This window comes from Artemia sp. Qi Xiang Cuo, chromosome 15 (genome assembly GCF_049724085.1).
Source record: "Artemia sp. Qi Xiang Cuo chromosome 15, ASM4972408v1, whole genome shotgun sequence".
Taxonomy (NCBI): Eukaryota; Metazoa; Arthropoda; class Branchiopoda; order Anostraca; family Artemiidae; genus Artemia; species Artemia sp. Qi Xiang Cuo.
In genome coordinates, this window is record NC_142808.1 from 20,725,551 (window position 1) to 20,739,537 (window position 13,987).

General features: G+C 35.0%; 1 protein-coding gene across 2 annotated transcripts in view; it reads right to left on the reverse strand.

Moving 5' to 3' along the window:
* The window catches only part of LOC148943436 (WD repeat-containing protein 76-like), a 94,142-nt gene that overhangs the window by 53,524 nt on the left and 26,631 nt on the right, over window positions 1–13,987 (reverse strand). For both annotated transcript variants that reach the window (XM_089101386.1, XM_089101387.1), the window contains exons 4-5: window positions 12,107–12,255; window positions 10,276–10,414 (exon numbers count right to left, since the gene is read on the reverse strand). In XM_089101386.1, the coding sequence (XP_088957512.1) occupies window positions 10,276–10,414; window positions 12,107–12,255 (288 nt within the window). The remainder of the gene's footprint in view (window positions 1–10,275; window positions 10,415–12,106; window positions 12,256–13,987) is intronic.

Below are 13,987 nucleotides of genomic sequence, written 5' to 3' on the forward strand. Positions count from 1 at the left end.
TTTAAGTAAGTAACAAATTCTTTCTTGAAGTCACCTCTTGGATACACAATAAAGAAATTTAATTAAAGAAAATATGAAAAAATTGTAAGTAAGAAGCAAATTCTGTCTTGAATTCACCTGCTGGATAAACGAAAAGACATTTCTTTCAAGAAATTATGACAAAATTCTAAGTAACAAACTCTTAATTGTTTTCACGACTAAGATATACGACGTATAAATTTAATTCAAGAAATTATGAAGAAATTCTCAGTAAGTAACAATTTCTATCTTGAAGTCAACTCTTGGATACACAATACAGAAATTTCATTCAAGGAATTATGAAAATATTTGCTAGTAAGTAACAAACTCTTTTTCTTTTATTTCACCTCTTGGATATACAGTACAGATACTTCATTCAAGAAATTATGAAAAAATCGCAAGTAAGTAACTTTTTTTTCTCTTCATAGCAAACAATTTTCACTTAGCTACACGATGTAGAAATTTAATTCAAGAAATTATGAAAAAATTCTCAGTAAGTAACAATTTCTTTCTTGAAGTCAACTCTTGGATACACAATACGGACAATTCATAACTTTTTTTTTCTTTTTCTCTTTATCACAAACAATTCACTTAGCTACACGATGTAGAAATTTAATTCAAGAAATTATGAAAAAATTCCGAGTAAGTAACAATTTCTTTCTTGAAGTCTACTCTTGGATACACAATACGGAAATTTCATTCAAGAAATTATGAAAATATTTGTAAGTAAGCAGCAAGCTCTTTATTGATTTCACCTCTTGAATATACAGTACAGATACTTCATTCAAGAAACGTGATTAAACACGTTTTGAAACTACATGCTATTTGCTTGCCTTTCCTTGGCACCTTTCCAAATGAGCGGGGATTCCCCACCGGTTCCTACACATTGCAAAAAAGTGAGCAGTACGAAAACTCCACGTTTTCAACCAGACTGGTTTTTTAGCTAAATCTTTGGAAACCGCCTCTATTTCTGACCATTTAAGTTTAGTAGTAGGCGCGTTTTAAGTAGTGGCGCGCCACTCTAAGTGAACCTAGATCAACCCAACTTTTTGGATATCTCTCTCACTATGACTCTGTTTGTGTGTCGTGTCAAATTTTGACTGCACGATTTCGGAAAAGAGAGGCGTGAGAGGCGGCGTAGTTACCTTCCAATCTTTTTAACATCAAAACTTAAACGGTCAGAAATAGAGGCTGTTTCCAAAGATTTAGCTAAAAAACCAGTCTGGCTGAAAACGTGGAGTTTTCGTACTGCTCACTTTTTTTGCAATGTGTAGGAACCGGTGGGGAATCCCCGCTCATTTGGAAAGGTGCCAAGGAAAGGCAAGCAAATAGCATGTAGCTTCGAAACGTGTTTAATCGCGTTTCTTGAATGAAGTATCTGTACTGTATATTCAAGAGGTGAAATCAATAAAGAACTTGCTACTTACTTACAAATATTTTCATAATTTCTTGAATGAAATTTCCGTATTGTGTATCCAAGAGTAGACTTCAAGAAAGAAATTGTTACTTACTGGGAATTTTTTTATAATTTCTTGAATCAAATTTCTACATTATGTAGCTAAGTGAAAATTGTTTGTGATAAAGAGAAAAAGAAAAAAAAGTTATGAAATTTCCGTATTGTGTATCCAAGAGTTGACTTCAAGAAAGAAATTGTTAATTACTGAGAATTTTTTAATAATTTCTTGAATAAAATTTCTACATCGTGTAGCTAAGTGAAAATTGTTTGTGATAAAGAGAAAAAAAGTTACTTACTTGCGATTTTTTCATAATTTCTTGAATGAAATTTCCGTATTGTGTATCCAAGAGTTGACTTCAAGAAAGAAATTGTTACTTACTGAGAATTTCTTCATAATTTCTTGAATTAAATTTCTACGTCGTATATCTAAGTCGTGAAAACAATTAAGAGTTAGTTACTTACTTAGAATTTTGTCATAATTTCTTGAACGAAATATCTTTTCGTTTATCCAGCAGGTGAATTCAAGAAAGAATTTGCTACTTACTTACAATTTTTTCATAATTTGTTTAATGAAATTTCTGTATTGTGTATCCAAGAGGTGACTTCAAGAAAGAATTTGTTACTTACTTAAAATTTTTTCATAGTTTCTTAAATGAATTTTCTGCATTGTGTATCCAAGAGTTGACTTAATGAAAGAGTTTGTTACTTTCTTAAAATTTTTTCATAATTTCTTAAATGAAATTTTAGTATTGTGTATCAAAGAGTTGAATTCAAGAAAGAAATCGTTACTTACTTAGAATTTTTTCATAATTTCTTGAATTAAATTTCTACATCGTGTATCTAAGTCATGAAATTCTTGAATTAAATTTCCATATTGTGTATCCAAGAGTTAACTTCAAGAAAGAAATTGCTACTTACTGACAATTTTCTCATAATACCGTGAATTAAATTTATATATCGTGTAGCTAAGTGAAACTTTTTTGTGATAAAGAGAGAAAAAAAAGTTACTGACTTTGGGGTTTCGTTAATAATTTCTTGAATGAAGTATCTGTACCGTATATCCAAGAGATGAAATAGAAAAAGATTTTGTTACTTACTCAAAAATATTTTCATAATTTCTTGAATGAAATTTCCGTATTGTGTATCCAAGAGTTGACTTCAAGAAAGAAATTGTTACTTACTGAGAATTTCTTCATAATTTCTTGAATTAAATTTCTATAACGTATATCTAAGTCGTGAAAACAATTAAGAGTTTGTTACTTACTTATAATTTTGTCATAATTTCTTGAACGAAATGATAAAGAGAAAAAAAAGTTACTTACTTGGGATTTTTTCATAATTTCTTGAATGAAGTATCTGTACTGTATATCCAAGAGGTGAAATCAAAAAAACGAGTTTGTTACTTACTTACAAATATTTTCATAATTTCTTGAATGAAATTTCCGTATTGTGTATCCAAGAGTTGACTTCAAGAAAGAAATTGTTACTTACTGAGAATTTCTTCATAATTTCTTGAATTAAGTTTCTACTTCGTATATCTAAGTCGTGAAAACAATTAAGAGTTTGTTACTTACCTAGAATTTTGTCATAATTTCTTGAACGAAATGTCTTTTCGTTTATCCAGCAGGTGAATTCAAGAAAGAATTTCCTACTTACTTACAATTTTTTGATAATTTCTTTAATGAAATTTCTATATTATGTATCCAAGAGGTGACTTCAAGAAAGACTCTGTTACTTACTTACAATTTTTTTATAGTTTCTTAAATGAAGTTTTTGAATTATGTATCCAAGAGGTGACTTCAGGAAAGAGTTTGTTTCTTGCTTACAATTTTTTTCATAATATCTTAAATGAAACTTCCGTATTGTGTATCTAAGAGTTGACTTCAAGAAAGAAATTGTTACTTACTGAGAATTTTTTCATAATTTCTTGAACTAAATTTCTACATCGTGTATCTAAGTCATGAAATTCTTGAATGAAATTTCCATATTGTGTATCAAAGAGTTGACTTCAAGAAAGAAATTGTTACTTACTGAGAATTTTCTCATAATTTCTTGAATTAAATTTCTATATCGGGTAGCTAAGTGAAAATTGTTTGTGATAAAGAGAAAAAAAGTTACTTACTTGCGATTTTTTCATAATTTCTTGAATGAAGTATCTGTACTGTATATCCAAGAGGTGAAATCAAAAAAGAGTTTGTTACTTACTTACAAATATTTTCATAATTTCTTGAATTAAATTTCTACATCGTATATCTAAGTCGTGAAAACAATTAAGAGTTTGTATCCAAGAGGTGACTTCAAGAAAGAATTTGTTACTTACTTACTTACAACTTTTTCATAGTTTCTTAAATGAAGTTTCTGCATTGTGTATCCAAGAGGTGACTTCAGGAAAGAGTTTGTTACTTGCTTACAATAGAACTATTCTAAAGAATAAAGACGTGTTAAGCTTAAAGATATTTATTGATTAAACGTATTGACACACAGCCCAAAGAGACGCACAAAGCCCAAAGAAACCCACACAGCCCAAAGAGACACAAACAGCCCAAAGAGACAAACACAGACCAAAAAGACTCTACTTACTTTCAATTTTTTCATAATTTCTTTAATGAAATTTCTGTATGGTGTATCCAAGAGGTGACTTCAAGAAAGAATTTGTTATTTATTTACTTACAATTTTTTCATAGTTTCTTAAATGAATTTTCTGCATTGTGTATCCAAGAGGTGACTTCAGGAAAGAGTTTGTTACTTGCTTACAATAGAACCATTCTAAAGAATAAGTACGGGTTAAGCTTAAAGATATTTATTGCTTAAACGTATTGACACACAGCCCAAAGAGACACACACAGCCCAAAGAAACAGGCACAGCCCAAAGAGACACAAACAGCCCAAAGAGACACACACAGAAAAAAAAGACACAAACAGACCAAAGAGACAAACAAACAGACAAAAAAGACTCAAACAGCCCAAAGAGACACACAGCCTAAAGAGACACACACAGCCTCAAGAGACACAAACAGCTCAAAGAGACACAGACAACCCAAAGAGAAACAAAACCCAAAGAGACAAACACAGCCCAAAAAAGACTCAAACAGCCCAAAGAGACACATACAGATCAAAAAGACTCAGACACCCCAAAAAAGCTCAAAGAGACACACATGGCTCCTAAGAGACACAAACAGCCGAAAGAAACACACAAAGAGCAAAATTACTCAAACACCCCAAAGAGACACACATAGCCCAAAGAAACCAAAACAGCCCAAAGAGACACACACGGTTAAAAGAGACACACACAGCCCAAAGATACACACACATCCCAAAGAGACACAAACAGACCAAAAAGATTCAAACATCCCAAAGAGACACACATAGCCCAAAGAGACACACATGACTCCTAAAAGACACAAACAGTCAAAAGAAACAAACACAGACCAAAATGACTCAAACAGCCCAAAGAGACACACCTAGCCCAAAGAAACACAAACACCCCCAAGAGACACAAACAGCCCAAAGAGACAAACACAGCCCAAAAAAGACTCAAACAGCCCAAAGAGACAAACAAACAGATCAAAAAGACTTAAACAGTCCAACGAGACACACATCCCAAAGAGACGCACAAAGCCCAAAGAAGCACACACATCCCAAAGAGACACACACAGCACAAAGAGAAACACGCAGACCCAAAAGACTCAAACAACCCAAAGAGACACACAAACAGACCAAAAAGACTCAAGAAGCCCAATGAGACATACAGCTAAATGGGACCCACACACCCCCACGAGATACAAACAGCCCAAAGAGACACAGACATCCCAAAGAGAAACACAACCCAAAGAGACAAACACAGACCTAAAAGACTCAAACAGCCCAAAGAGACACATAGAGACCAAAAAGACTCAGACACCCCAAAAAGACACACAGTCCAACGAGACACACACAGCCTAAAGAGACACACCCATCACAAAGAGACACACAACTACCCAAAGCGACACAGAAATCTAATAGATAATTAAACAAACCACCGATATACTCAAAAGCAAAAGATAGGAACACAGACCAACCCAGCAAGACCACCCCCAAGAGGCACACACCTCACGTACGGTAAAAGACAACCCACCAACATACAAGGCCTCTTGAGACACACATAGGCTAAAGAAACATACACAGGATAAAAAGACATACACACAGTCCGAAGAGACACACAAAGCCCAAAGAGACAAAAAACGCCCATACAGACACATACATACCAAAAAGATTCAAACACCTCAAAGAGACACACATTGCCCAAAGAGACACACATGTCCTATAAGAGACAAAAACAGCCAAAAGAAACACACACAGACCGAAATAACTCAAACATCCCAAGAGACACATACAGCTCAAAGAGATGCACGTGACCCAAAGAGACTCACACATCAAACAGAGACACACAAAGCCCAAAACGACACAGAAAGCCAAAAAGCCCAAAACAACACAAACAGCCAAAAGAGGCACACACAGACCATAAAGATTCAAACTGCCCAAAGAGACAAACAGCCTAAAGAGACACACACAGCCCAAAGAGACACACACAGGCTAAAGAGACATACACACAGTCCGAAGAGACACACAAAGCCCAAAGAGACACACACACACACAGCCCAAAGAGACAAAAAACACCCATACAGACACATACATACCAAAAAGATTCAAACACCCCAAAGAGACACACATTGCCCAAAGAGACACACATGGCCTCTAAGAGACACAAACAGCCAAAAGAAACACACACAGACCAAAATGACTCAAACATCCCAAGAGACACATACAGCTCAAAGAGATGCACGCGGCCCAAAGAGACGCACACATCCAACAGAGACACACAAAGCCCAAAACGACACAAAAAGCCAAGAGACACACATAGCCCAAAGTGACACACACACGACCCCTAAGAGACACAAACAGCCAAAAGAAAGACACACAGACCAAAATGACTCAAACAGCCCAAAGAGACACACATAGCCCAAAGAAACACAAACAGCCCAAAGAGACACAAGGACAAAGAGACAAACACAGCCCAAAAAGACTCAAACAGCCCAAAGAGACACGAAAAGATCAAAAAGACTCAAACAGTCCAACGAGACACACAGCCCAAAGAGACGCACACACAGCCAAAAGCGACACACACAGACCAAAAAGACTCAAACAGCCCAAAGAGACACACAAACAGACCAAAAAGACTCAAACAGCTCAAAGAGACACACAGCCCAAAGAGACACACACAGCCTCAAGAGACACAAACAGCTCAAAGAGACACAGACAGGCCCATCATGCAAACAATTCTGAGTGTAGTCTACTATTCCTTAATTAGCAGCATCGTACATTTTGTTTAAATACTTATTTTTTCATTTTCCAGATTCAATATTTTTATTTAACACAAATGAATAGACAAGCTGAAGTATTTAAAACGAGCCAACATAGAGCTACGATCGCAATGAATGGTACTTGTTATACCTCCAAAATTGACTCCCCCTCCCCCTCTCCTCCCCTCCCCTGCCCCTCAGAAATGGGGGAACGAAGGGAACGTTGTATCCTATTTTAAATTGACAATACTTTTCAAACGTTACTTGTGTATTATACAGACCACATCGGAGAGGTAAAGCTAGGTCAAGTAACAAATTACCTGAGTTAACAACCCCTTCTGGGTTACCTTAACTGTTAATCAGTTTAATCCTTTTTTTCTCTACCGTCATACAATCCAATCACTAATTAGAATCATTCACACTCCTATTATTCAAAACATTAATTAATATCGTTCATTGTCTACGTAAATTAAGTTATAGACAATACTGGTTTAGAAAAACTGGAATAAAATACCGTGAATTAGAAATCCGGTAAATTGTGTCAGAAAAACTTGAACCAAACCAGATTATACCCACCTCACCAGATTGTACTCACCGTTTGACCCCCAAAAAATGCGTGTTACCTCAGAAAAACCCGTCTGCTAAGACAAGTACCGTTCGTAGTAATAGGTGACTGACCCTGACAAGCCAATATACCGGTTAAACTGCACACATATCCATGTAGGCGTGAATGTAGGCTTGAAAAGCACGGTTCAAAAGCACGATTCAAAAGCACGATTCAAATCTTATACACCCTTACTACTAAGGACCAGTGCGAAAATATAAAAGATAGTCTATTAGAAAAAGAAGAAAGACACATTTTTATATCTATAGCAATATATTAGAATTGCTTTAAATTTAAAATAGTTCTTCAGTTTAAAAACAGTTTATAAAATTATATTTTTTCGATTAGCAAATATATACGGATTTTTATTTCATTTATAGGTTTATTTCTATAAAAAATAAATGTTTGTGTAATTAAACTTGGGCCTGTACATTCTCCCAAAGGTTTTTAATTATTCTAAAAGTTAAATATGCGTTTATATGAAACCAATTACTGATTTATTCTACATAGGACTTAATTCCTAAAAAAAAGGACTCAAAACATCCCAATAATCTGTTTGCATTATTACGTTTTATTAAATGTAACTTTTCATGGGAAAGACTCCTCAAAATTATAAAATAATAGCATTGACCATGTGTTATTTTCTTATTAACTGAGTTCAGAGATTCTTGCATAGCGTAGAGTAAAGTATTTTTATCTGCAAACTTTTACAATTGCCGAAAAAAGCTCAGGTGCAAGGAAACCATTTTTTTCTGTTAGAACCATCTTAAGTCTAATCATCCATGAAAACCACCATTTTCTAAGAAATTTCTGATCGTTATTTAAAAATTTGGAGTTGCTATTCCAAAGATGCCTAGCTCTATAAATTGTACCAGTAGATTTTTCAATTAGTCATATCAGCTGTATTCTAACGCGGGGAAAAAATCCTGAAAATTGCAGTAGCTACCGGCCAATCACTGTGCCGTCCCTGTTTTTACCAAAGAACTTGAACATATATTCCTGCTAGACGTGTATAAGTGCAATTTCACGTTTAAGAAGGTTGGTTTCTGCAATTGTTCTGCCTGCTTACCATATGCTCACAAGCCTTATGAAAGATGCGGTTAAAATCCAAGATCCACTTTATAGCCTAACAGTGAACATCGCTCCTGGCAGTTTTTGGGGTATTGGTATTCCGGTGCTAAAGAGGGGGTAAAAGAGAAAGGACGAGTTTTCAAAGCTCATTGCTGTTTGTAAAGAAGTCCCTCAAGGCGTTGTTGTGTCCCCAGTATATTCAAGAGCATATTAGCTCAAGGTCTGCGACCTCTGCAAGTTTCGGTATTTCATGGTGAAACCAGTTAGTCATACATTGTATAATGTTGACTACATTTTTCTACTAAGCCGTATCTGTAGGAGCCTAATTGAAATTTTTTCTATACTTAATTCGTATTCTGCTTCTGTAGGTATTTCAATTAGCCTTTCTAAATGTGAGTTTATTTGTTTTAATAGCCGTTACAAAACGGCTACCTTAAATATGGAAAATATATCTCTTCCTTAATCCATTTCGGTAAATTGTCTGAGAATATTGTTCGGCTGTTCTCTTTTTTCTACATTTTCAATCCTGATAAATAGAGCGATTAAGAACCTAAGCGTAGATTCCAAAACAGACCACCCCCCCAAAAAAAAATATATATAATCAAAAAGGTTTTACCAGTGTTAGTTCCCCAGTTACTCTTTTCCTTTCTGGTACTACCTTTTTTTGAAAAAGCATTGTAGTACCCTATGTGCGGTATATTTTCAATACTGCAAGTCTTGGATTTTTTTTACCGTGATGGTACCGAAATAGTAAATTAGTGGATAGATTTAACCTTTTCGACATACCATCTTAGATAAATAGATTTAATGAGGCTCTATGCACAAGAACTTTCAATTTTATACCTGAATATGAACCTCTTTTGCTTTGTTCCTTCTTGAAGTTAGTTAATTGTTTGTTAACGTTTTCTCAGTTGGTATGTTTAGTTTCGTCTCTAGTTCTTCTTTTTTTCATTCAATTGCTCCACCAGCATAATATATTTTTTTATGTGTGGGTTATAAATAAATTATCACTATAATTATTTACTACGAAATTTTTAAGACATTACCACATTTTCGTCGGTGTTGCTAAGTTGTACCATAAAATTTAATGAAGATAACCAATTAGATGAATTTAGTTAGATAGATCCAACAACGTTTTTCGTCTATAAAAATAGAAACATTAACAATATGTTGGTTCCCAAAGACAACCACACCTTCAAAAAAAAGTCTAGATCTTCTTAAGCCGTTTGATGCCACAAGACTTTAGCTCATTTTTTCCTGACTGTTCATCCATGTTTCTCCTTTTCAAATTTGGCACCGGCTACTACCTAAAACTGCATAACTGCAGATGGATGTCTTTTTCGTTAGAAATTGCACTGCTAATTTTTTCTAATTTTTAACAATCATATGTCAGTTCACACAGAGCCACTCCTAGAGCTAGTGGGGCTCGGATAAAAATTAGTTAACCCCCCCCCTCTCCGACTTGAACACTAGCAAAAAAGCCAAATCAAAGTGAAAAAATAAATCAAAGTGGGCTACCCCTCAGCTGCGGCTTCCGGGGCATCTGCCCTTTTTGCCTCACACCCGAACAGCTATGAGTTTACGCTCAAGCAATTCAAACGATAAGATTTCATTTTCACCTTAAACACTACAATTTTGAGTACTCAAAACAAGAAAATTAAAAAAAAACTCTAACACAAAATATCCTATATAAATACTTGCATGTTTGAACGGTTGTTTAAATGGGACAGAATAGTAGTGAAATTTTCCAATAGAGCGTAAAATAAAGAGAAGTAAATTAGGCTCACTCTTTTAAAGGCAGGCTTCCCATCCCTTTCCCGGATCCAATGTCCCCAAGGTTCGATTTTAGTTTGGCCAAGAAAACGGTCAGCTCCTCATCCCCCTTTCCAGCATACACATCTCCAAGGCTGTGAGTTTTCGTTTCATCTAGAATATACATATACAATCTATCAGTGTGCAGAATCATGAGTTTATCTCTCAGTATTTCTGGCATCTGAATTTTCAGCAAAACTGTCAAGGACAGAAACTTTAAAATTACACAAAATAATTTTTTAACCATGAGAAAAGACATAGGCCATAAAAACGAAAAATATAAACTAAAAAATAACATAAATGAAACAAAAAAAATGGAAATGTGACGTAATGATAACAAGCGCGCAAAGGTCAAAAGGTCAAAAATACCCATTGTTAGCTTAGACGGAAAACCTAAGCAGCCAACAGTAACAAACGGAGGGTGTCGACTGTCGAGCCAAAAAGGCCTGCTTCACGGGCCGTAAGCCATTTCAACTAGCTGGCCTTGGCCTTATTTTGCAAGCTCGGCCCTTAGGCTTTCACCAGCTACGCATAAAAATTTTTCCTCAGCTTTTCGAAGCGCGCAAGTTTTAGAGACACACGTAAGCATTGTCATTACCGTGGCTTTTTGAATACCTAGTGGATCGGAATATTGAACGTGCTCCAAGCCCCCGCCCCCTTTACCCCCCAGAAAAAATCACTCCTGCTTGGAAAAAGTTTTAGGACACATACTTGGTTTTGACCATGACGATGCGCAATCGCAAATAGTGTTGTTAACAGCGTTGCTTTAATTAACGTCAATATTGCACATGGAAAGTATGAAGTGAACGTTAAACTCAGAATGATGAGAAGTACTATTTAAGACAGTTCTAGGCGTTTACCCCCCCCCCGGAAAATGCCCCCCGTGGAAAATACCCTCCGTGGAAAATAAGGATTTCCAAATTTGCGAATTTTATTTGAGTTTAATTTTTTTAGTTTACGCAGGGGGAAGGAATTTTGGTACTTGTGTATTATGCGCCACTCACTCAAGTTTACGCTGTGTAAAATTCGAGAACACGCCGGTGTTTTTGTTAGTTTATTTGTTACTATAGAAACAAATTTGGGCTATAGGTTTGTGTATTAGGGTGGGGGGGGGTAAAGTATAGCGGGTCTTTATGCAAAATGTGTTAGGTACAATTATTCTGCATATTAGATAGACAGATAAATAAATAAGTGTATTTTAAAGCCATATATACGGCCATGAACACGCTTTTAAACCCATTTTTAAACTATCTCATTAGAATTTATCCAGAATAAAAACTGGTAAGTGAGGGAGGTACAGTCCATCTCTGAGTAAAACAAAATAGCCAATGTTGTCACGCGCTACCTAGCAGAATCATGAAGGTAATAACAGATAAATATAGTTACAGTATTTTTTGTTTGTTTTTTTACTGAAATGGCACAGAAGCATATAGTTAAAAGGGCGTTATTGGAATATTTGCGCATATCTCTTTTAACTGGACTTTCTTATGCGTAATAGTCCTAACTATTTTATAATAAGTACCAATTTGCTTTTTCTTTTTTCTAAATCTCCCTTCTTTTGGAAAAGTTCAGGTAGGACACGATATAAGCTTAAGTCTCTAATTGAAACCCAAATGTTAAGGAACTTTCAAGTTTGAATTTTAAAGTTTTGCTTGGTATCTTTGCACTGTCAGTGGCTCTAGTAGGATTCAATCTCCACTCCACTTCAAAGTGCCGAAAATTACCCCCAATGAGTTGGCCAAGCCCTTTAGACTTGAATTTCTTCCCTAAAAAAATCAATCAGCGTCCTAAAATAGCAGCACTTACCAACCATTTCTTCTTTTTTCAATTTGGTGAAAACTAAATCCCCAGCCACACCTGCACTATAATCTTCTCCTTCAACTTTGACCGGAGTCATACCAGTTTCTCTTTCAATGAGTCGAGATGATCTTCTTGGTGGTCCCACTGGAACTGGACTGAAATCAGGAAGATTATTAAAAATCAAATTTGCAAATATTAGGGTATATAGTCACTTTTCCGGCATTGCGGGATTTAATATTTAATCAAATACATGTAGCAAGCCAAGGAATAGGAAAAACATCAACATATCCCTTTGTGCTATATCCTCTAAAATGCACTAAAACATATTAAATTTATTTTAATATGCTTAAATAATGTGCCAAAATACGCAGATATACACTAAATAGAATATTTGAATATAATATTAAAAATAAAACACACGAATTCCAAGAAGTATGAGAAATACTTAGTTTTGATATTACAATGAAAAAGAAAACCTGTAAGCGGTTTAAAACCTAAAAACGCTACAGCCAATCATTACTTGTTGCCATTTTTTTTTTTTTTTTTTTTTTTTTTTTTTTTTTTTTTCCAACATATTTGGACGTAGTCTTTTGTATATTATTTTTGCATTAATATTATTATGTTATACCATTATACATAGTATATCATAACAATAATAATGTATATTATTATTTGCATTTGACAGTTCCATCCTCATTTTCTAGTTTGAATAAATTTGCAAATCTATATTTTAGATGTACAAAATCTTTAACCGTTTTTAGTAGTCTACAGAAAGACAGGCATCCAGGAAGAGAGGAGGAACCAGGATCTTCCTACCTTAATGTCCAAGTATGCCCGTGCAGTTTGCCTAAAGCTAGTGTTCTGAGGACCCCTCCACGCTCCAAAATGTGTGCGTGGCTGGTTCCCGATTTTAAATTCGCCTTTTATTTGTCTTTGTTTTATACTTAGCATCATAATCGTTTAAGTATGTTAAGAATGTTTAGAATGTTTAAGAATGTTTAGGGACTGACAAAAACACTTTTCAAAATCTAGGGGGTGGCAGTGGCGGATCCAGGGGGCGAGGGGGTGCGCCCCCCCCCCTAGCATAGTCTAAAGTAGGGTAATATACTTACTTAACGCAAGTTTGCGTTAATTAAAGTTGCTCCTAATGCAAATTTATTGGATCAACCGATTTTGCGCCCCCCTACAAAATCCTCGACTCGCCCCTGCGGGGTATGGGACCAAGTTGACATTTTTTTTCTTCAAAGAAGATACAATAAAAGAATTTTCAATAAAAAACCCAGAAAAAAGGGTTTTTCAGAAGCTAAAGGGGGTAGACCAGAAGAATCAAAGGGGCACTGGTCCCCCCATTGACGACACCAGGCATAACATCTTCTTTTTTTGTCTGCTTCCACTGCTATTGAAAAGGATTTGAATGTTTGCGTAGCCAGAAATCCTTGGGCATTTGATTCAAGATACCTGAGGTGGCAATAGGTCAATCTAATCAGGGGGATGACAGGGCGTTACATGTAACAAAAACTGTGAAACTTGACTCTTATTTCAAAGATAAACATAAAATTATTGTTCGGGATTAAAAATTTGATAATTTACTGTTATGAAAAAGAGCCATAATTGAAGTAGATTGTGAGTCTAAGCCTTACACAAAAGCTCTACAAAATCAATAGAGCAAAACCATAAAATCATCAATGGGGAATCAATGAAAGAAGTTTAAAGTTATAAAAATGATTTAATACCCCTAAACCTCAGTTTCAAATTAAAGAAAGTTTATCTTTAATTTTAGACAGTCAATTTTCAATGCTTGTAAACAACAATTTTTGAAGCTCTTTTTGCCAAAAGTTTTGTGTGTGCTTCTGTATCATCAATTCAGCATAAAAAATCATGTCAGAA